This window comes from Rhipicephalus sanguineus, chromosome 9 (genome assembly GCF_013339695.2).
Source record: "Rhipicephalus sanguineus isolate Rsan-2018 chromosome 9, BIME_Rsan_1.4, whole genome shotgun sequence".
NCBI lineage: Eukaryota > Metazoa > Arthropoda > Arachnida > Ixodida > Ixodidae > Rhipicephalus > Rhipicephalus sanguineus.
This window is the reverse complement of record NC_051184.2, coordinates 94,182,440-94,207,203: the sequence shown is the minus strand read 5'-3', so window position 1 is coordinate 94,207,203 and position 24,764 is coordinate 94,182,440. Positions and strand designations below refer to the sequence as shown.

The following is a 24,764-nucleotide window of genomic DNA, read 5'->3' as shown; positions in this document are numbered from 1 at the left end:
GCAGGGAGGGGGGCGACGAAGTATACAGCCCTGCGAAGTATACAGCCCACAGTATAGGCAGATAGAGTTAATCCTAGATATAACAAACTTCAATACAACGAAATTCCCGACATAACGAAGCATTCCACTTTTCACAACTCTTTGTGCATAGAACACCACACGAATACTGAACCTTGGTATGAAGGAGCGTATTTTTCATTTTGATTATAACGAAGTTTCAGTGCTGCCGCAGGGGAAGATAGAGGCGATAAATTCAAACGTCTGCTGGGGCGAGTCGTAATATGGTTGAGCAATTCAGGTTGTCGCCTTGCTTTTATGCGATTTTAGACCGCAGCTCTTTTGTTTTTGTGGCGTGCGACGCGGTTATCGCCTGTTTTTTTCCCTCCTGTTTTTCCCGCCATGTTTTCGCGCCAATTGGTTTTCTTTCTTCAGGCAGTTGCTTCCCGGCATTTATTTATTTATTTATTTATTTATTTATTTATTTATTTATTTATTTATTTATTTATTTATTTATTTATTTATTTATTTATTTCAGCTCGTCTTATAAGACCGACTCACCCGATCAAGGGGGGTGAACGAAATGTCACCTAACGCTGTCATTTGAAACAACGCATTCCCCATATCTCACGTATGGATCATTTCTGAAGCGGATTCAGCGTCAGGATTCGAAAGACATATCGAATCTGTACTGCAGAATGACTCAAATCTGGACGACGATACTGAAATATGGAGATTTCGTTCCGTAGTTATGTGTCAGCACATAATGACCGCATGGGGTGCCTCAAAAAAAGATGCCTGAGACCAGTTCCACCTCTGTAGCTTACCCTATCAAATCGTTATTAATCGCAATAGGCGAGTAAATAATGCGAGTACCATTTAGCAAAGCCACAAACACTTTATTCATTGTGAGGCCACTGGTCGCTTGCGAAATGCCCGCAGGCCGCGTGTTTGAGACCCCTGGCATATAGCCATATTAACGCTCACTATATTCACGACAATAACCGCTGTGACAGACAGGGAAGCGTTCCTCACCTTCGTAGACGTGCGTCTTGTTGTCGCAGCTGCTGACCGAGTAGAACATGATGTCCGGGTTGTTGCAGTCCGAGGCCACTCGGGCGCACAGACCCGTGGTGCCCGGAATGACGCCCGTGTAGTCGCCCGTGATGGGGCACGAGGCCAGCGATGACTGGCTCCCTGCACACAGACAATGTCCTTTTAAAACGAAGTTCATTACAGTCGCGTTTAGCCGAACACGACGCGCGAACAGGTCGAGTCAAAAGTGTGGTCGACACAACTCGATCCGACCGCGCCAACATGAACCGCAGTCGAACCCGCTTATGTCAAACCCACGCATAACAAATTATTCCTTACACATCGAACAGTCGTAAAATCCCCTCGAAGTGTTTTCGATATATGAAATACTTTTTATATATCGAATTACCTACATGTAGAACATTTTAGTTATCCCCTTCAGATTCGATATATCCGGGTTCGACTGCAATGCGTTCTGGTGGACTGAGATCGCAGTCGCCTGCAGCTAGCATTGGGCCGAGGTCTCTGAGGAGGTCGAGCAAAAAATTCCGGCGCATTTCCAGTCCGACCCTGCAGTTTTTGCATGTGGCTTACCAGCTTGAACTGTCGCATCGGGTTGAGTGAACCTATAGGGCCGACTTGGCCCGCAAAAACTTCTGGCGCAGCAGTTTGTTTCTCCTGTTCAAGTAACGTGCTGAGCAAACTACACAAGACAGAGACCTGCGCTCTGTTCTTTTGCAGCTTGCGCAGCTCCTTAACACTGGCTCAGCACGCCCCGATGCTCCCCCGGTCCGACCCGATTGACAGATTTCAAGTCGACTCGACACGCAAGTGACACTACTGTTGGGTTCGTGTATGTATACGTCCCAATTGATGTTCTGTCCTTTACAAAAAGAAAACAGCCCAAAAGTGCATGCAGCAATCAAAAGCCTTCTGCGGCGGTGCACTTACTTCCTTGCGTCACCCAGGTTGTGGTCGCAAATTGGTCGTCACTGCAGAGCGCGTCCGAAGGGTGGGCACTGGGATTCGAACCTGCAACGAAGGAGCCAGTATACCAACTGTCAATGCCACTTCGAATGGACTCCAAGGTATTAATATTGCAGCTGGCATAAATGCGTCATTACGTTCATAATTCAGTATGCTGTAAGTCTACTGCGCTTCACCGTATATCCCGCGGAAATTATCTAATGTTATCGCTACACATAAACCCATAATTGCCTCGAAGGCGTCTTCCTTAAATTTCCTTAGAACCTTATTCGTTACTGCAACAGACCGCGGCTATCTTATCATGCATCAGACCTACGTCACTTGCCAGGGGCGTAGCCAGAAATTTTTTTCGGGGGGGGTGGGGTTCAACCATACTTTATGTATGTTCGTGCGTGCGTTTGTATGTGTGCCTGCCTATATACGCAAGCAAAACTGAAAAATTTCGGGGGGGTTTGAACCCCCCCCACCCCCACCCCCCCTTGGCTAGGCCCCTGTCACTTGCTCAACCGCACAGCGACAAAATGTCAGGTGCCCAATCATTGCCATCTTGTCATTTTTTTTTTCGTTCTATCACTCGTTTCGCATTCCTTAGCTTGCCCATATACGCAAACACCAGAAACATTGCATGTGTACCACTCCACATGTTATATAAGCGCAAAGAAAGAGATAGCGAGGCTGATGACATATATTTCGTATTATCGCGGGAGCTCTGAAGCATCGTTTTATTATGTGTAAATTTCTCGGCTATCTTCATATTTATGATAGCCCAAAATGCAGGCAAATTTGCAGCTTGAAGCGTCATTCGACACGCCACGAAATCGTTGAAGCATATACATTTTGTCGGTGCATGGAATGGGTGTTATTCCTACGGGGCAGGGGCGTAGCTAGGGGGGTGGTGGTGGTGGGGGGGGGGGGTTGAAACCCCCCCGAAATGTTTCGATTTTGCATGTGCATATATACACGCACACATACAAATGCACGCACGAACATACAGAAAGGATGGGTGACCCCCCCCCCCCCCCCCGAAAAATATTTCTGGCTACGCTTCTGCTACGGGGTGTTACCCCGTAGGTAACATTCCTACGGGGGAATGTTACCGCACTCCTACTCGCTCAGTAGCGTTGAGAGTACGGAGCGTTAATATACACCCTTAAAAATTAATAATGTTGCGAATTTTCTTCCTTGAATACGCACGACTAAAATGTACTCCTTGGGAGTCGTCTTAGTTTGTTACTTGTGGAAAAAATGAATAAAAAAACAGCGAACTGGCGCTGTGAAAAATTGCTTCGCTTTATTGCCGAAGGTGGTAATGCGTATATACATCTTTTTCTTTTCGATAGAGTCAACTCACCCAGCTGGAATTCCATGACGTTGAGCGATCGGCGCCGCATCCATAGGCAGTAGTACAGCTCCTCGCCGCTGCGTTGGGATAGAATCGCGCATATGAGTTGGCTCGTATGACATGACATGCACATTAGATTCGTGAAATGATATCAGTGTTCACGAATAGCACTCTTGGCAATGGAGTGGAGGTGTCAGCATAGCGGAGAAGATCAAGTACTAAAAAAAGTTTGCATCCTTTGGGGAGTATTTCTGTCCCACAACGATAATTGTTATCTGGCTTCGTTAATAATAATAATAATAATAATAATAATAATAATAATAATAATAATAATAATAATAATAATAATAATAATAATAATAATAATAATAATAATAATCTGGGGTTTAACGTCCCAAAACCACGATATGATCATGAGAGACGCCGTACTGGAGGGCTCCGGAAATTTCGACCACCTGGGGTTCTTATCTGGCTTCGTTGACTGCGTCTACTTTATCGAAAACTCAGCTCTTGCAACTTTCCTATCAAGAATGCAGCATCACGCTGATAGCGCACACGCCGTTCGAGACCGGGCGCGCGGCGACAACGCAAGGATAGGCACGCGAGATAGATGGCGATTATCGTTGTTGTGGAGCAAAAAGACGCCCCAAATACGCCCTTTCTTTTTAGAGTGTAGGCTCAAAATACGCCGCTTATACACAACAAACTCCGTTTTCTGTCCCGGTGATCTCGTTAGACGAAGGTTCGCAGTAGCGGTGCGAGAATACCTTATATCGAGACTGAGGCCTTGCATGAAGGGTGCGCATGCCATGTTCACCACTGTGTGACACCGCGTAGACCAGCCCGTTCATGCACCTCCGCTTTTAACGTAATATGGCCTAATACGAACACCCCATTTCCCGCTCCCCCGATGACTTCGTTATAACGAGAGTTTGTTGTATGCAGTTTCGTCTCATATAGTGAAGATGGACACAAGGCCTTCAGTGAAATGTGCGAATGACATACTCACCACTGTGTGACGCCGTAGACGAGCAGCCGGTCGTTTGGCGTGCTGTTCTGTCGTGTGACGCAACGCGCCGTGAGCGTGACGAATCGTTCGGTGTCCCGGAACACCAGGGTGCCGGCCTCGACGCGCGCCCGCTCCCACTGGCCCTGGCTCCACTCCGGAAAGCGGCACGTGGCCGACTCCACCTCAGCTGGGAGGCTACGCTCGGGCACTGCGTCACGTGATTAAGGGGAAAAAAGGAAGGAAGGGGGTTAGCTCCTCCGACATGATATTGCCACGCACGCTTCTTTTTGTATTTCTTCGTAATCGGCCCGTTACACGTCCTTGCGCAAACGGCGCCCGAATTTCTGGAAGCCTTCCAGATTATTTTAAATCTTCTGATAAGCTTGAGCGCGCAACGCGAACAGTTTATTCTCGAACTAACCCAGCCAACACCGATAACGCTGGAACCCTTCGATGCTACAGGTATAAAATGTCGACAAATGTTCTTGCTGAACGGAAGGTTTAAAATTGACGGTTACGGCCGCTGAGGAAAATTTACATAAGCTGCGAAGTAGCGTACACTTGTGGAAGCTTGAAACTGTATAATATATTTCTTGTGTACTTGGCTTGTCATGTCGCTAGTTTTCTTGGGGGTAGAAGATCTTTGCCTTATGTGCAATACAGACCATGGGTGCGGGAAGAAACTGCTTTCAGGCAAGTTAACGAAGCCCTAACGTGGTCAGCGATTAGCCTCGGCTCACTTGGGGAACTACATAAAGTTCACGCACATTGCCAAATGCACAAGTAATAATCGGTAAATTTAATTAGTGAAACATTTTGCGTTTCTCTCGTAGATAGATAACTCTCACTGAAAAAAAAAAAAAACGAAAAAGAAACAGCAGCTCACCAGAGTGGTGTCGTTCCTAACGAAAAATTAGCGAGCACGGGCAATTAAATCAATCGTGTTGCAACCAGGGTGACGCTGCGGTTCCGTATATAGGCCTCACCTGGTGTGAGAACGAGTGACTCGTAGCCGCTCGTTGCTGACGTCAGCTGCGTGGTGCAGGTCGAGTCGGAAGACAGGGCCACGTACACGCGGCCTGTACCCGGTTCCTCGCGGTACAGCTGCACAGAAAGAAAAATGATATAAATGTTAATAAATTACGCCTGCCGAGTGCATAGGCGTGTGCACGGGGAAAAAAAAGGGGGGGGGGGGGCTAGTCATGTAAAAGGGGACGCGAATTCTGTCCCATAACTTTACTCATCCGGGCCTTTAACGCCACTTTTTTTACTGCGCAGGGTTATGTCTACGCATGCTTCTTGATAATGGCGACCCATTTACTTCCCATTTTTACTTCCGGATATCCAGGGACCAACGGCAGGCCGTTGTGAGGAGCACGTGATTGTTTCATTTTCGTCTTCCCATACATTGTGTGTGGAAGACGTTTTTATTTTTTTTTTCGGACTCCACCAATGCGGGGGGGGGGGGGGGGGGGCTGCGGTGAGACGACTAGGCACCCTCCACCCCGCTAATATAGAACCCTGCGCACGCCTATGGGAGGGGGTGCCGATATATATCTTTGTATACATGTACACTTTGTGCAGATGTAGTCGCGGCATGGTGCTCCGGCTGAACCGTTCTATAAACATTGCTCAGGACGTCCGATATATATAATCAAAGCCTCACGCGTACATCCGCCTCCGCACCGGCCTCGGAAGAGGTCAGCAAAACGGAACCGCAACCATCGCTCACAGGTCGACGCCATAACTGACGCTTAGCAGCTTCAACGCGCGACGCCGCCACCTTCCCCGGATGAGCGTATTGCGGGGCCCGCCACTTTCGCCCTGACAGAAATGACAGGGCGAGAAAAAACTGTGGACGCCGTGGCCCCGTTTGCCGCCCGTGCGCCTGTGTGCGCCGGCAGCATCAAATACACCGGCCACGCCACCTACCTTACGTGGGCGTACTCTGTTTGAGCTAGCTGTTAAACCCTTCGCCCGTAAGTCGCACGCACCCACTGTACCTTCGCTTATATTTCGTTTGCTTCGACGTCGTCTGCTCGCTCCACCCACATTTCTTCTTTTCCCTGTCGTCTGCTGTTGCGGTGACGAGGTGGAGATCCGCAACTGAGAATTAGGGTTAGGCCCAGCGCACAGCGAGAGTTTCTTTTTTGTTTGTTAGAGGCCTGGTTCGCGCTGAACAAAGCGCGTCCCGTATTATATATCTTCCGGATAAGTCCACCACCGGCGTTAGCGTCGGCATTTCATTGTTTTCGGGCCGGCGTGGTTTTTTATCCGGGTGCAGCCAGGCCTGCTCGTCCTGGCAACTCTCAGGCTCGCTTCCTCGAGAGGACAGATAAGAGAGAGAAAGGGGGCACACGTTTCGTAACTCGCGTTACGGAGGAACGACATGGAACAAAGAAAACGAAAACAAACTCAGAGCCTCGCACGAAGGACGTCCCCGGGCACAGCTAGCTAAGACAAATAATAAACTACGACGCAGTGGGCTGCGCGCAAAAGGGAACGCGTTGTTGCACGAGCGTGTATGCATATACGCGAAAACGTCCTTCGCTATCTCTTTCCCTTTCATTGCGCGTCGTCTGCTATCAGCGCCGTCGTCGTCTGCAAACGCGGCCGTGAATCGTCTGCTATCCGAACGAGCCGGTCGTCTGCTAGCCGGCTTCCCTTGACGCCCTCGGCCCGGGATCGTGGGAGAATGGCCTCGTACGCTGCTCGAGAAAGACCTGCCTGCCTGTCTGCCAAACAAAACGCGCGGGCCGCCAAGGCATCATCACCTGTGCGGCACCACCGCGTTCAACTGGCATATCCGAAGCGGCGGCGGCGGCCTGTCTTTGTGGGCCCGCACTGTGTGTTTGTGTATATAAACTCATACAACACACAACGCCCCCCATCGAGGACGGTAAATAGGCGCTTCGTCTGTTCCGCGAACCGCCATCGCTATAGCTCTTTTACGCCCACAAAGTTTCGCGTCTGCTGCGCTTTATTTGTTTGTTGTGAGTTGCGTGAAAGTTGCAGCCCCTCCGCTCCCACTTAAGAACACTCGACGGCGCGTGGCCATTGGTTGGCGGTCACGTGACACTGCGAATTTCTTTTAGGGGCTTTTGGATTGTGTCAATGTCTTGTGTCAAGATAAAAATCTGCTTTTTGCCCGCTTCGCAACTGGCACCTAGTCATCGACTCACTTCTCAATGCGGATGCGTATGTATGTATGTATGTATGTATGTATGTATGTATGTATGTATGTATGTATGTATGTATGTATGTATGTATGTATGTATGTATGTATGTATGTATGTATGTACGTACGTACGTGCGTACGTATGTATGTATGTATGTATGTATGTATGTATGTATGTATGTATGTATGTATGTATGTATGTATGTATGTATGTATGTATGTATGTATGTATGTATGTATGTATGTGGGTATTGGGCTTCCTGCGACCCGTCTGTAGTCAAGACCACAGTCGGCGCCCAACGTGGGGCGTTGCGCTGACCCTTCGTGTGAACGACCAGGTAAATAAATTGTTGTTTGTTATTTTTTGAGGCCTCCGTCGTCTTTGCTTTGGCTACGGATGGGGCGCAGCAAGCTCAATCAATACCCACAGTTGGCCCCACGTTGGGCGCCAACAGTGGGGTCATCTGTGGAGCCCCATGGGCGCGAGGCAGCGCAGCGAAGTCCAGGATTCGGGGCAACACCTATCGGCCAGAGTGAGTGGCCGCGTCTACCCTTCGGGGTGGCCGAGGGACCAGTTCACATGCAGCTCGCAGGCTGCCACCTTTAAAACGCGCAGGTGGGCCACGCGCACCGCCATTGCGCAGCACGGGGCACCATCTCAGATAGCCGGTGCGCGTAGTTCCCACAGTATATGTGTGTGTGTGCTTGTGTGCGTGCGCGTGTGTATGTATGTATGTATGTATGTATGTATGTATGTATGTATGTATGTATGTATGTATGTATGTATGTATGTATGTATGTATGTATGTATGTATGTATGTATGTATGTATGTATGTATGTACAACTACAGGGAAAAACTGAAAGAACGAGGCATTCAGACGCTCGGGCAATGTGTGGAAACGCCATAACTAAACGATGACCAACGTTTCTTTTATTCCTTGTCTTATTTGGCCGTCGGGCTCACAAAGCAGCTGTCCCGCAGGGGTCACGCGTTCGTTTGACTCCTCTGCGAAGCCGGTGGATGCGGTGTTGTAAGTTCACGGGGCGTTCCCGCGGGCCGTCTGAGGGTCTGCAGCACCTCGTGTTTGTTTATGGGCGAAGGCCACCTCATACTCTCCGGCATTGTCTATTTGCCGCCACCTCGGCCGTCGTTTTTGTTTTCTCTCTCTCTCTATTTCTCTCATTTTTTCGCTCGCTAGGTGACGCTTCAGAACAACCTGCTATGTCGTCGGGGAATGAAACGGTCCGTGCCTTGTACGACTGGAACCGTTATTGCATCATTTCAAAAGATGACCACAGTGATGATGATGATGACGATGTCATCTACGAAAACGCGCCCTCTGGCGTCGTTTCCGCGAAAATGACTCTGAAAATGCTGACGAACCACCATTTTTTTTTTTTTGCCTGCAATCTTTCTTCCACTATTGTGCCGAAAATAGAGCAAAGACGACGACCACCGGCAAGCTTATTAAAGAAGTTCAGCACCGAGAGATCGGCCGCGAGATGGAGGCGAGCGGGGAATATGAGTAATTATTTGACGCTAACACGCGGACACAAAACTTGCGCGTTTCCTCCTTCGATAATTGCGCGAACTTAAAAAAAAAATGCCAGCAGCTTCCACTTTAGCGGAAATACCTCGCAGGCATCGTATCTCGGGTTTGGTGTGTCATTATTATTTTGTTTTACCCTTTTCCTCGTCGCTTGAAGAATAGAAGAAGACTGCAGCGGTGGCGGCGGCCTTGCGGTTCCTACGTAAGCGGGGTTGAAGTTAATTATACGCTTTCTGGAGCGGACCGTCCGGCCCTAATGTTCTCTGGAATTACGAGGAAACGGCGTAGAAAGAAAAAACAACATCAAAAAAGAACAAAAGATGATGAGATGGTAGGGCACGCGCGATGCTAGTGGAGTTACCCGGACGACTTAGAACGACCTAACACTCTAAGAAAAAAAGTCAACTTTTTTTTTTTTTCTGTAAGTCCTCGCTTCCCACATATGACTCTCTTTGAAGAGTCACGTGAATGCTCTTTGACGATCAACACACTCTCTTCGGAGAGTCGGGGCACTCGCGCCTCTCCAAAAGATAGTTAACGTGCCTCCTTAAAGAGAGTCGTATACGCCGCGAGTCAGGACTCGGAAAAAAAAAAGAGTCAAATGACTCTCTTCTTTTATTTTTTCTTGGAGTGCAGAGCCAGACTAGAGCGGCATACGTGAGGCTATAACAGGACATGCGTGGACAATTAAAGGAAATGCACGTGCGTTGTACGAGGAAGGAGGCGACAAAAAGCAAGAACTCAGTAAGAAGCGCGGAAAGCTGCGAAATTGCTCGAAAAAGAAAAAAATTAAGAAGAAATTTCTAGGAAATGCGCGTGTGCTGGAAAATCGGCCTCCATTAGAGAATTAATCGTGGCCGCACGCGGCGCGGCGCGTTTTGAGTCGTACATTTCCTAGTGGTCGTAATAATGGAGAATAGTTAGTTATAATCGTTCTGGAAGCCTGTTTTTACCCGCCTAGCACTCATTGTTTTCCTTTTCTGAGTATTTTTTAAGGAGGAAATAAATTTACATAATAGACTTCTTCAGTGCAAAGCAGGACGACGAACCAGTGCAGCCTGTAATTCCGCGTTTGCTCGAGGCACGTAGTCGGGGGGGTTTTTCCCGAAAATGTCTCGGCTGTGCTCCCACAATGGAAACTGCCAGCCTAGAATGAATAGTAGGTACTTAAACTAAGCGTAGAAAATTTAATAGATCGCTGCGCTATGACTTGACCATGCAGCCGTGGCAGCTCAGCAGGTAAGGTCTAGCGCTGCAAAGCTCGAGGACGCGGGTTCGATGCCCGGCCAAGAAGGCCGCATTTCAATAAGGGCGAAATGGAATAACACCCGCGTATATATACTTAGATTTAAGTGCACCTTTAAAGAAGCCCCGGTGATCAAAAATAATCGCGAGTCGAACACAACGCCGCGCTTCAGAATCGAATCTGGGTTTGGGCGCTGTAAACCTCAGCAATTATTATTATTCTACAGCTTCGCCTGATATCCAAAGTTTAGAAGTCTGTGCATGCGCAAACGTGCAGAACAACTAATGTTTCATAATAAGCGGCTGTAGCCTGTTAATTGTTATTGTAACGACTGCGCATCTTGACTGTTGGTATAAGAGTGCGCTTTTTTTTTCTTTTACTCATACGGTTATAATCCAAGCTAAATATTTCGTGTTGTATGATGTTATGACTACACTGAAAACTGAAACTGGCTGCAGAAAAAGCTATTAAGTTATTTCTACAGCGCTCTGAGGGTCGGTGGTGCTTTTTCTGCGAAATTATAACGCAAAAAAAACGGGGGGGGGGGGGGTGGTGGAATAACAGCGTCTGAAAACCTTAGAACAGACACTGAAGTAAAACATTAAGTCAAAATAGACAGATAATTATTCACCTGTAAGCGCATTGTCGTTGATTTCGTTATATTGGGATCATTAAAATAAGAGAGAGTGAGAGCCAGGGTAATTCTTTAACCTTCCCCAGAACTTCAGCACCTAATTATCAATGTGACATCGCAAGTCTGAAAGTGTTCTTTTGCGTGTGGGTGTCTGTATGTATGTTATGGCCACATTGGCTCGATAAAAGTTACTGAGACATCCTCTGTTAAGTGTCTGGCACTCTTACTATGCAATGCAATTCACTTTACCGATTTAAAGAGAACTATTTAGGTTCTAACAGACGTGGTCCAAGTATGACGTCACGGCGGGTTAGTGCGGGAACGTGAAGAGCGGCCATAGGCGTGCGCACTGGGGGGGCAGGGGGGCGGTCGCCCCCCTTTTCACCTAAGAGGGGGGGGGGGCGCAATGTCAGCCCCACACATTGACATAATAAGGAGGGGGGGCACTGCGAATCGCGGGGGGGGGGGGCAATGTCAGCGCCATACATTGACATAATTTGGAGGGGGGCGATGCGACGAGCCTTCCCCCCCCCCCTGAAGGGGAAAACTGCGCACGCGTATGGGAGTGGCCACCTATTCTTCTTTTTTTTTTTTTTTCTCGCGAATTGTCGCCTACCAAGCGTTTTCTCCCTGCACGAGTGGCGTTTATGGCATTGTGAAAGGGTAATTTGCTAATACGACCAAAAATAATCTCTCTCTCTCTCTCTCTCTTCGGCGTCCCTTTAAAGCCCACGAGTCGTGTTTACATTGCGAAGCGCCGAGCGAGGTTCGTTGGTGGAGCCAGGCATTCCAATGCCCCAAGGCGGAACCGAGACGTGGCCCAGGTGGGTGGCCGATGGAAAAGAAGCGGCGTTGGAACTCGATTATACGGCAGTAAAGGCACGGCAGCCTTCTTCCTTTCCAAGGCTTCGCTGTCGAGGTATGCCTTTTCTCCGCTGCGGAACTTGTTACGTTCCCCACGCGCGCATCGCATCTCGATGACTCTCTCCGGAACTGCCGACGAGCGTATAGTTTAAAAAAGCAAAACACAAAACGATTTTTTTTTAGTGTTTATATATAGAGACGTCCGTTAATGGCTATTTCGTTCCGCCCGAAGTGGGGGGATGGAGCTCCTCAAACAAACCGCGGAAATGGTTTGAAAATGCGGGCGGTGACTGCGGAATGCGCGACTTTTGGGTTTTGTTGTTGTTTGGTTGGCATTGAGATCGGACGAAAAAAAAAAAAAAGAAAATGCAGCAGTGTATACATGTACCGGCGGTGGCCGCCGCGGGTCACACAATGCGGAAAACGCGGCTCTTAGAGGTCAGACTCGGCGTTTATCGACCTTCGAAGCGCCGAAGGCGAGAGATAAAGAAAGAAAGAAAGAAAGAAAGAAAGAAAGAAAGAAAGAAAGAAAGAAAGAAAGAAAGAAAGAAAGAAAGAAAGAAAGAAAGAAAGAAAAGACTCCTTCAGCAATGCGTGAAGCCGTGATTTGCTTTTTCTTTCTTTTTGTATAATCACCACCCGAATGGTGGCATTACGCCCTTGCAGTTTCGCCGTTCAAGTTCACACTTTTCGTACGTGTATTATAGTTTATAGTATACGTTTATTATAGACGCCGTTTATTCTCAACGTTTGCGTTCTTGCGGTTATTCGAACAACCCGAGGTCGTCACGGGCGATTAGCTTATTGCCGGCGTTAAACGCTCGGTCATGATCGCTCTGATCGACGCGCGTTCAGTTTTCTATTGCGCCTGCGTTGAGGGTCAACTTGTTGCGATCATCACGCCAGCGTTGTGGCTTTTTTTTTTCTTTCTTTTTAAAACTTTTCTTCACCGAAGGCTCCTGCAGGCCGCGCTTTTTCGTTTCTCTTTTCTGCCGGAGAGCGAAAAATAGAACACTTAATCGAAACGCATGGCGGAAAGCCTTCACGGCTCGCAGAACACGTTAGCAGTGTAAACGCAGTGCTAGATTTCGACACAGCTTAAGTTGGGTTAATTTCCTCGCAACAGGCGATCAAAAGTCGATTAAGAACTGATTACTATGACATTTCAAATTCTGAAACTTCCTTCCAGAAGTACGAAAAGAAACTTGCTAAACGCTCACTCCACGTGGAAAAAAAAATGAACAGGTAAATGTCATTAAACATGTAGTATACTCATTGCAAGAACACCAAGATACTTTACTCACGAACGCATTCACAGCTTCCGGTCGTGGTACTAGTACTGGAGTGTTTGCGTGGTCGCTCTTCGAAAGGTTATATTTAACTGCAAAAGAAGCCACAAAACGTCGAAAACGGAAAAAGCAGAGCGGCAGAAAACAGAGACAGAGCGCAGAGGCGTCTCTGCGCTCTGTCTCTGTTTTCTGCCGCTCTGCTTTTTCTGTTTTCGACGTTTTGTGGCTTCTTTTGCAGTTAACTAAGTATGTACCAACTTGCCCAACAAGCAACTCTCCTGAAAGGTTATATACAGTTCGTTCACTGAAGTCCTACAAAATGAGTTCTTCGATTGGGATACTTGTAATTTTAGTCCAGTGGATACTGCTCCATCTTCCGTTCTCTCTCTCCTCCTCTATCGTATCTGTCTCATCTCCTGCTCACGTGTTGTGTGGCAAACTGGACGCCACTCTAGCGAACCTTCGTTCCTTTCTCATCTCTAGACTCACCCCGCAGCGGTATCGTGGTCTGGACTCCGGGTCCTTCCGGAGGTCCATGAGGGCCAGGTAGCGGTCTCCACCTCGGCCGCTCTCCCAGTCGCCCAAGCACAGGAAGCTCACGTCTGCATCGAGACGGGAGCGTCGCTTAGCCGTCGCTTGGTCGTCGATCGCCATACTCGGATCACAAGTTTGTCTCTGAGTATAACATTAATTAGAAATAACAGACAAGAAAGCCAAGGAAAGTGTAGGGGATGTTGTTCGCAGTAATTAATCATCCCCTATACCTTCCGTGGCTTTCTTGTCTCTTATTACTAATTATTGTTGTGTCTAGCAAAAAAAAAAAAAAACAAAACAAAAAAAACGAGCCCTTAGATGCTCTCTTCTTTAGTCTCTGAGCATGTATCTCTTCAATGAAGGCTCCTTGCGCGCCGCCATATTTTGATTTGGACTGCTGTGAATATGCGTGACACCCCCCCCCCCCCCAAAAAAAAAAAAGAAAAAAGAAGATGCACTTCCGAGGCAGCGATGTGAGCCTTTGTGCTCTCGTGCAACGTTTCAGAAAGGATGTTCTCCTTTTCTCCGATGGAGAGGTATTTACTTCTGATGCTCGATATTTAAAGACCCACCGCGGCGTTCTCGACTCCTGACCCTAAGGTCGCGGTATCGAATCCCGGCCGCATTTAGATGGAGGCGAAATGACAATGCAATCGAGAAATAAATAGAGGCGAAGGAACAATGCAGTCGACCGTGAAGGTAACACTGCGGCTCGTTATAGTCTTGCAAGAAGTCTGGTACTCGATTATATATAACTTAATGCATTACCAAGTGAGCAGCATGCAGGCCTTCAAGTGTTACAGAGATTGTACCACGGTGCCCAAGTTTTTTCCCACCTGGAGTCAATACTTAGCTGCTTACCGAAGTCGGGGAATGAGCACTGGCGGAATCGCACGGTGAGTCCGTCTCCCCGGGGACAGTTGCTCAGTTCGGAGGAGAAAGGCTCGGCGCAGCGGAACTCTTCACCGTTCGCGCTGTACTGGAAGCGGTAGCGGCCGTTGATTGGACAGAACATCTGGTGAAGGGAGGAACCCTGCAGCGAGGGCGACGGTGGCTCGCCCAGCAGTCCGTTGGCCTTCAGCTGCTCCTCCTGGTGCTTCCCTGCGAGTTTGAAAGTTTGTTATACAGCTTTTCATCACGTAAAGTGCACCTTTACACTTTCTGGGACCAAACTAAATTGTTAGCTGCTGACCCGAAAGTCGTGGTGTCGATGGCGGCAGCGGCGGAATTGCCTTTTGATCTAGGCGATATGCTAGAGGGCCGGGTACTGTGCGATGTCAGTACATGTTTAGGAACTCCAGACGGTCCAAATATTTCGGAGCCCTCCACTAGATGGGGCGTCTCGCGTAGTCTTGAGTCGCTTTGTGACGTTAAAGGCCATAAGCCAAACAACCAACCAAAAAAATTTGTTCGAGGGTCCCGGACGATCTTAGTACCATGAGAAACAGTTTAGATATGTGTGAGACTAGGATATTTAAAAACTTAGACCGGGAAAAGTAACCTGGCCAATCAATCAATCAATCAATCAATCAATCAATCAATCAATCAATCAATCAATCAATCAATCAATCAATCAATACTCACTGTAGAGTATGATCTCGGTGAACCGCCGCTCCGAGACTGCCCGGTCATCGGGACACGTCGCTCTGGCAGCCTCCTCGTTCGTGTAGCACCGGGCAAGACCTAAATATATAACAAAATTTCGGACGATACGGCGTGAGTGCGCATGCGCGAGAGTCGTACAGGGTCGACCACATTTAAGGAGAGCGCCTCAGCAGTACTCAAGAAGGCAAAGCTAGAGCGTTTATTGTACATCACGAGGGAAATGTCCGTGATATGATGTGTAATCATGGTGTACAGATAAGCACAATAATAACTTCACGAATTATGTTTTAAACTTGAGCTTCTATGAGGCATTGAATACTAATTAGGCGTTCGCCTTAGATGTGGACGACGCTGTACACAGTATAGGCCTTTTTTACGGTTTCAACCTTTCTTTTTAGAAATGAAACACTGCTTTTGGTTACTCACCTTCGGCGTGAATCTGAATCACGTTCGGGGTCTTGAGCGTCAGGTGAAAACAACGCATGCAGTCTTCGGCGCCCGTGCTGCAAGAAGAGGTGCACGGTAATAAATAATAGGAAATGTTGGTCTGCTGGCGAGGTAACGCAGCATTGATGCAAAATCGGCATCCTGACTGGATAGAGATGAAGAAACTTTATTTGAGGGGAACGGAAAGTATAACCTGCGTTAAAGTGTTAGGGATCCTATAGTTTCGTAATCTTAAAGGGACCCTGAAACGGTTTTTTGAAGTTTTGTCAGCGTTTAGGCAGGATCATCCCCAAATCATTCGCACCAGAAATTAAGCGACGCACTGCATATCAAGGCCGCTACGGAATTTATATCTATACCCTCCTCCTCACCAGTGCCTTGCACCCTCAACTCACAGACACCCTGACATCGTCGGCGATCGCAGCGCTCTCATGAGCGCACTCGACGGTTTGAGTTTCGCCCAGTCATGGCCTCAGATATTGTGCGCCGACGGGTTGCGCGCAATCTCGGAGGCCCAACAAAGACGAAGCTCGCGGAGTGGTTGATATCTGCTCCGACAGGGGCCGCCACACTACCAGCAGATCTTATTTTATTCTCCTGTACGACGACAATCTGCAAAAGCACGCGGACAAACAAAAATAATTCGAGAACGATCACTGATGAGCGTAAACTCGGGCAATGTACTTGTGTCTTCAGGGGTGAAGTTACAGCCACAAAAACGTGGATCGTGGCGTTGAACGGATAGCGAGAGCGCGACGCTCATTGCAGCGACGAGCTGAAAAGATTCCGCTCGCCAGATGCCTCACGAACATTGCACGATGTCGCAGCTTTACAAGTCACCAATTGCTAGACAGGTGGTACTCAACACGGCTAGGGCAATTAGCCCTAAACACTGCCGCTCAGCTCACGTCACCACGGAGTACGTTGTAACACAGACGGACGACGCTCGCTGCCCACAGGAGATTCAGTGACGTGTACTGGACATATCCAATCATATCAGCCGCCTGCGTGACGTCGCGCGTCCAATACGACGCGCACTGGAAGTGGGCGGTTTGAAAACGCGTTTGGCTGAGCCGCTGTGATCGGTGGCGATTCGCAGCTTGTAATAAATTACACATTTTACGCACTGAGCTTAAATCGGTCTGTAAATGATCCTTAGGACTTGCTCTACCGGCTCAATGTGTTCGTACAAAATCGTCAAAACCGTTTCAGAGTCCCTTTAAAGCTCCCGTAGTGGGCAAACCGCAGACACCGAGCTGATTTTATAAAGAAGTAAGGCGCGTGAACACGGACACAAGAGAAGGAGACAGTACAGCGCAACAACTCTTCTCTGACAAATACTGCAAGCCTTCTCTGCTTTGGGTTTAACGTCCCGAGACCACGATATTATTATGAGGGACGCCGTAGTGGAGGGCTCCGGAAATTTCTACCACTTGGGGTTCTTTAACGGGCACCTAAATCTACGCACACGGGCCTCGGGCATTTTGGCTTCCATCGAAAACGCGGCCGCCGCGGCCGGGATTCGATCTCACGACCTTCGGATCAACAGTCAAGCACTATAACCACTAGACCACCGTGGCGGGTGAATCCCTACCAACTAGCTCAACTTTCTGTCGGTCTGAGACTCTGAGCTCATGCCGTCATCATCAGCACTCTGAATAATTATTGTTATTATTATGATGAGCTGATGTTCGTAAGCATAAAACTAGTAATAACCATAAGCCGGCAAACTCACTCATGGGTCGACTCACTCAGACTCAGATCGAGCCGTGAGTCCAAGTGAGGCCGGCTGAGCCATACGTTAGTGAGTTTAAGTCTGAGTGAGTCCGGTTGAGGGAAATTTTAGTGAGTCTGAGTCCGAGTGAGTGTGGTTGAGGAAAAGTGTAGTGAGTCTGAGTGCTCTCAGAGCAAAATATATTACTTGAGCGAGTCTGAGTGAGTTCCAATATTTGTGCCGACCTATGGTTATAACTTTAGCTGTATGTGTCGGACAATGAGATGGTGACTGATGACGATAATGATTGCACCGCTGTTTAAATAATAACAATATTCTGGTGTCCTAAGAAACTTTCTGGTAGAGAAGGGCTTCATGTGTTTTTTTTCACTTAACGTACGCTGGCGCTGCTCACACAAACTTTAGGGGGAACAGGGGAAGCGGTCAGGACATCTCCAACCTGGATTCGCGCATGACCTGCACGTACCTGTCCTTGAGGATGACGTGGTGTCCTCGTCGCCGATGGCAGCGCCCCCACGGCGGTATGGCGTCCACCTCGACGGTGATCTCGGAGTAGGAGACCACCGAGCCTCCGTACGCCTGCGTCGCCTGCGTCTGCATCAGGAAGGTGCCGTGCAGCTCGACCGGGAAGTAGCACACCGCCGAGCCTGCAATGAACAACAGAAGAGCAAGCGTGTGAGGCTACCATCTGCGGGTACTGCCGGCTACTCCTCGATTAGCCAAGCAATGCACGTCGAATACAGCCAGTTCAAACAAAGAAACAAACAGAGAGGTTAAAAGTAACTCGAATAACATTCTGAATGCGTTAACATACAATTCGTGGAAAGTTTCGATTATTACATTGCATGTTTACAGCACAGTAGAATTTTTGCACAGCTAGTTATGGGGGTTTGTAACTGAACAGAAAAAAAACAGCAAAATATAAATGAAATCGGAGTTCGGTGACTCACAGCTACCGTCCAGTTTAAGCGAGCGAAGTTTAAAATTCCAGGTACGTCACAAAGCGATCCGCCAGGACCGAGTTCTCAGATTCAGGCGCGCGCACGTTACGAAACAATAAGTGGTTAAGCGAAATTTAAATCCCTCCCAATGATTGCGTCAGATCCCCTTTAAATGTAGAGTGTCGTTTGATATGAAGAATTCAATGGCGTGCTGTAGGCGTCTGTAAAAAGAAAATTATTTCAATTTCCATGAAACATCCTGCAATCTCCGGATTTTCTCAGAAGCGATTTGCATATTACTAGGTAAATGCCTTCTCTCGATGCTTGTGAGTTCTTGCAATATGCATGTTTGGGCATGTGGTTCCTCATCATCGATTGCAGTTCGCTTGCGTGGCTTGCACTGGCGTCACTGGAACTGCCTTGTTGGAGTACACGAACATGGGACACAAAGTTTGTCATGTTATTGTTTTCGGTGCACTGCGTGCAAGTTCTTTCATGTTGATGCATAGGGGCCAAAAACGTTCCGTTGGCGTCATCACATTGAAGCAGCTTAACCGCAAAGTAATTATGCTGCCTTGAAGTCAACAAAGCCGCCATGTTGGAGTACCACTACGATATACGTACGAACCTGCGCCCATGACGTCGCGTGCAAGCTATCAATAGCACAAGCTTCTGTAAGGTAAATAAACTAAGCGCGACCTTGAGAAACTCGAAGCTTCGCCTTTCCTAGCTTGTGCATTGTCGCACGTAGAGAAGAAAATCGTAAACTACAGAAGTACGCGCGTTACGTGGGCTGGGTGTCATACAAAGGCATGCAGGTGTGCTCTGCTTGCTTGCAGCGGGAGTAACCGAATACACGAAGCACGCCGAACAGCATTCATACGAACCAGCTGGTGCCGGCTCCATGCATATACCCCTCCCGTTATCGTCTGCTCATCGTCTGTTCATCGTCTGTCTATCGTCTGCTTGTTGTCTGCAGGTGTGTGAGGTATTCTGTGCAGTGGATGCGCATGGTTTTGAAGCTCCGTGAACTGTCGCCACACGCCGGGGTGCCAAAAGAGTTCGGTGCAAAAGGCTGCGCGCGTGACGCAAGGACCCTTTGTTGTTAACGCCACACGCGGCCGTATACTGCACAATTGAAGCCGCCACTCAAAGAGTGAAGGGCTTAACACCGCTCCCGGCGCCTCAACCTCGTAGCAGGCGAGGCTGTTGGTTTGGGCTGGTTGGTCAGGTTTTTGTGTTTGGTCCCATACTGAAAATAGTGAGAAATACACGGACGAGGGAGCAGGCGACGCAAGTAGTGCTTTTCTTTGTTTTGTTTTACTTTCAGTGTGGAACAGCATGCTGCGTTTATCAAGGGCCCATGCAACGTATACATACAGCCTCGTTGCTTTGTGTGCATACAAAGACAAGACATGCTCCGCTGTGTTCGCGCGCATCGCGCGACGTTGTCCTCTGACACCTCAACCCCGGTACAACAACAATGTCGCGTGCGAAAGGGGTCCGCGAAGCCGTGACGCTTTTCTGCAGCGCGCCGTGGACATCACCACGCCCTCCCTTGCCGCGTAATTCAATTGAGTTCACCAAGGCCTAGACTGCATCACACGGCCATGCATGTGTTCACAGCTCCGGTATGGTATGTAACCAATCGAAATCTGTATTTGTTCACATTGAGGTAGGTATACGTATGAACAGCGTATTAGAGTTGACGAACAATGAAAGAAAGGGCTTTATACGCTCACAACAGTGTATTAGATACAAAGACGCAGGGGCGTAGCCAAGAGGGGGGGGGGGGGGGGGGTTGTTGAGGGGGTTCAACCCCCCCCTCAAAATTTTTAAGTTTTGCTTGCGCATATTACACGCACACATACAAACGCACGCACGAACATACATAAAGCATGGTTGAACCCCCCCCCCCCCCCCGAAAAAAATTTCTGGCTACGCCCCTGCAAAGACGGGAAAACAAGCACCCATGTGGTGTGGTATTACACTGTAAACTGTATTCAACGCTCGGAACTTCTCTTAAGGTTGGAAAAGTGGTTTATACAGTGTATATAGAAAACGAAAACCACGCGACCGTATACGCAAGCCACCCGCCGCAACCTCCTTCACTGCCCGCGTCGCATGAGTCTTGCGCAGCCCTGCGTTCAACGCTGCCGCTTCCACCTAGCGTATACGCACCAACACGCACTCTGAGGCAAAACACAAGCGAAACCCAGCCCGGTTCCCATGCAAGCGCGGCTTCGCTGCAACAGAGCGGGGGCGGCCGCCGTTCGCCCTTCTTCCTACGCGAAATTAGCGCGACGGCCCCGAAGTGCTTGAGTGCGCACGCGTCCAGCTACGCCGCCATATACTGCCCACCTTGATACTGCCCCTGCACGAAGCACACAATGCCGGGCACCTACCTTATAGGCGGCGGCCCAACGGAGCTCACGCACGAGGCTCGCATAGCGCGAGCTTTGCGTGTTTCTCCAGCTTGCGCTTAAAGGAAAAGCGCCTCGCAATGCCTTCCCTCCCCCCATACGCGTGTTCCAGCCTCCCCCCCCCCCCCCTTTCCGGAACATAATGACTGCATTAAGTAGGAGACAAAGGAAATTAGCCGCCGCCGCCGGCGTTTCACTTCGAAGCGAGCTGGCGGCGTGGGCGTAGAATTCGTGTTTAAGGGGAAGGGGGGGGGACGAAGGGGAGGCGAAAGTAACATTAGGAGGTGAACGTAGAAAAGTACAACGCCGTAACTATCACGTAGCGAGGACGCCTCGGCAGTAGTGCATATACGTGGAAAGGAGTCGCGAAATCAAATAATAGGACAGGTGTTAGATGAAGATGAACGTGAATATGAGAGTATGTTTGGAAGGTGCCAGTTACGGAGAGGGAGAATGCAAGGGGGAAGGGGAGATGCTTGAGCAGCATCATTCGGCCGCGCTGATCGACTTTTATATCGCATAGTTTTCACATCGCGCGTTCACGAGCCCCTTTCAGCCGCATCGCCTTCGCTTACGCAATAAACATTTTCTTTAAACCCGACTCCGGAAGATCGTTTCAAAGCAGTCCAAATGCACACCCGATCATATTATTTCTCGGGATTGACTCTCGCTGGGAAAACTGTAAGTACAGTAAACAGTGATTCGAGCCTTGATGCCAGGAGCCGGACGTAATAAAAACAGACAACGGAACTGGCACACGACTGAGCTTGCATCCCCGACCTCAGGGTGCCCAAACCTAAATCTCTCCAATCTATTTCCCACGTACACCTTCTTTCTGTTCTTCCAAGCATCGTTTGTGTTTCGTTTAGCAGCCGAAAAATTAAATATGTACTCTCGTTTATAGTTGCGCATATTTTCGCTGTACAAAATATTCAAAGTGATCTTTCTTCAACTCCACTTCGTATATGAGTGACATTTTTTTTATTATAATTAAAAATATTTTCAAGAATAGGTAAATTCATTAAACTTCCGCTTCTTTCGGGCTTCTTTTGTGATGATTATTTGCTTGTTAGCTCGGTAGCGTCTGGCAACTCTGGTCAAGATGCACCATGTCCGCATCGCCACCTTTTTAAAAACTCCTATATACAGCCCTGGTTTCATGTATACTACCCTCTTTTTCGTAAGTCTGTTGGCTTGACTAATATAAGCAGGATACGTAAAGTCGGTTTCAACTAATATGCAGGCTGGATACATAAGGAAGCGCACACTATGAGCTGCACTACACGGCCAACTCCCGATGGAGACGTCTCACGCACTCCTGAGCTTGTCTTCATTAGTCTGAGCGACGCGAGGAAGATGACCACCGGTTGCCCATTCCGAGCAGGCAGTTCCATAATGCTCACGGCTTGCGTCAACGACGCGAGTAATTGAGGTACCCTTTCGTGTGCAGGACAATCTTCTCGTCGTGCATGTCACCCGCGTCTCTTGTTCGGAGTGTGTACGTCTTCATAAGAGGACATAAAGAGATTCGTGTTTGGGACTGTAGGGGAAGAACTGGCGCTAGTTTACGTTTCATCCGTATGTTTCTGATGGCTGGACAATGCGGTTAAATGTGTTTGAGGTGCGCTTTCAAAGGGGTGCGCGTGTTTAGGAGAAAGCATGCTATTTCTCAATGCGTTAAGTATACACACCTCCTCGTACAAGAAGTTTTCATATTTAGTTGTTTAAGAATCATTTAATTTCTCACATGCGTGGACACCTCCCGGGTATATGGCACGAACTGAAGACGACTCAACATCAAATTGTCGCTAGTACAACGGCTTCGTTGCTTTTCTAGCACGGCTGAAGTTTTCGAAACTACGCTCACAAGTGACAAAACCACAAGCACAAGTCACACGGCGCCTGTAGTTAAAACAGACCGATGCTACGAGGGTCAGTATTTCAGTAAGATCTCTTGGGAGCGTGTTTTACTTGCACCGAGACAGCTTCAATAGTGCCGACAGATCACCCCCCCCCCCCCCCTCCCGCAACATCTTCTCATATCTTATGACGCTTGTTGCTTCTTTTTTTTTTTTGAGAACTAAAGTTAAACGTCTCAAAACCACTAGCATGCAGGCTGTGTGCGCCGACGTGGTTCGCAGAGGCTCCTGATTGAGTCGGATTATCCAGGATTCTTTAAAGCCTATATGTGAAATCGAGCTGCAATACGCGACTGGCTTTACATCTTACCGCCATACTGAATGCAGCCGTATCGAACCCGCGACCTCTTGACAAGCAGCAGCATACGACACAGCCGATGAGTGCACTTGCCTCTCAATATAGCTCAGTCGAAAAGCGCTCTCCCATAGCGTCTCTCTTCTCAGCCATCTTTGACGTCTGAACGAGATAGTAGCATTTTCTTTATTTATTTTTCCGTCGAGTTCTGAGAAGAGAAAGCGGCCCACAGTATACACTCCGTTCACTGCGACTGGCGCGCCACCGCGCGGCCGTCAGAGAAGGCAGTCGATGAGAGCCCGAGCAGAAGCGAACGCTTTCCCGCGCCCGCTAGCACGCAGTTGTAGGTGTTCTGCAGGGGCGTAGCCAAGGGAGGGGGGAGGTTGGGGGGGTTCAAACCCACCCCGAAATTTTTCAATTTTGCTTGCGCATATATACACGCACACATACAAACGCACGCACGAACATACATAATGCACGGTTGAACCCCCCCCCCCCCCCCCCCCCCCCCCCCCCCCGAAAAGAATTTCTGGCTACGCCCCTGGTGTTCTGTGACGCAGTCATGAACTGCTGCGTCGTCGGTTGTACCAAGAGGGACACGTCGTGCCCTGCGGGAACGACGTTTCACCGTTTCTCAACTCGTCCGTGCTTCATTGGGCAGCGGCAGAAGTGGATCACGGCTGTGCGACGAAAAAGGTTAGCTTGGTTCCTGCTCCCTCTGCCGTCTCGCGTTCTGCGGTTTTGTTTTTCTTGTGCCGCTAGGATCAGTACATTTCAGCCATGACGGAACAAACTGGGAGCCCTCTCGGCACTAGAAGACATGCAGTGCACATTTCGTTGGGGTGTGCCGTCCAAGGATGTGTCGTCCCCGTCGTACGTGCCAACGATATTTCCTGACGAGTATCGTAAACCGTCCGTGCTTGCAGAAGATAAGTTGATAGTCAGCGCTCGTGTCGTCATATGTGTGTCTTCTACGTCCCGTGCTTTACGTTCGCGCTGTTCCTGCAGTCATGATTTTAGTACTGGCGGAAGCGCAGCTGTTCAATTAGAGATGCGCTAACTGGGAGTCGATCCCCTTCCCCCGAGATGTTGAGGGACAAAAATGTCAGGTGGTCGCGGCTCTTCGGATAGATCCTAGGATTAAAGCAGAAAGACTACGGCTGAGGTAGCCCTATGGCACTCGGAAGCTTCGAGAGGTTGTGGTCCCGAAAATGTTAAAATGAATAAAAAAACAAAAAACAGTGGTAAACACAGGACACAGTGCGAGGAAACGACGGGACACTCACTGTGTCCTGTGTTTACCGCTGGTTTTTTATCGATTTTGACAATGTACCAACTAGCCCAGTCCAACGCCTTGGTACCGAAAATGTTTGCGCACCTCTGCGCTAGGGCGTAGCTTGGGTTACACCAGAGTTTGCGCAAATTATAAAAGCGTGGTGAGCTCGCGCAGACGAGACAGCCAAGTGCGCAAGCACTTTAAGTGGTTGATACTTGTAGTAAACAGCTGACCCTGTCATCATCCGGCATTGATGAAACAAAGTGTGCCGCATGTAGAGAAATGTGCACACGGAACTAAAATCGAAGCTATTTATTTTCATCTTAGATATGGCCGTCGTTGCAGTTTTCTGCAAACACTTGCGACGGAAGCGCAATGTTTGTTTCGGAAAGAAGCATAAACAACGAAAGAGGTTGTAGCGAATGAGGGAGACTGATGGTGGCCGATCGTGACCGTG

At 48.7% G+C, this 24,764-nt stretch overlaps 1 protein-coding gene across 1 annotated transcript in view; it reads right to left on the bottom strand.

Moving 5' to 3' along the window:
* LOC119406028 (uncharacterized) overlaps positions 1-24,764 on the bottom strand; it is a 111,627-nt gene that overhangs the window by 4,831 nt on the left and 82,032 nt on the right. Inside the window, exons 2-11 of the mRNA XM_037672873.2 lie at positions 17,920-18,100; positions 15,698-15,774; positions 15,251-15,349; positions 14,528-14,767; positions 13,622-13,734; positions 5,357-5,474; positions 4,371-4,578; positions 3,371-3,438; positions 1,984-2,064; positions 1,033-1,194 (exon numbers count right to left, since the gene is read on the bottom strand). Of these exons, the coding sequence (XP_037528801.1) occupies positions 1,033-1,194; positions 1,984-2,064; positions 3,371-3,438; positions 4,371-4,578; positions 5,357-5,474; positions 13,622-13,734; positions 14,528-14,767; positions 15,251-15,349; positions 15,698-15,774; positions 17,920-18,100 (1,347 nt within the window). The remainder of the gene's footprint in view (positions 1-1,032; positions 1,195-1,983; positions 2,065-3,370; positions 3,439-4,370; positions 4,579-5,356; positions 5,475-13,621; positions 13,735-14,527; positions 14,768-15,250; positions 15,350-15,697; positions 15,775-17,919; positions 18,101-24,764) is intronic.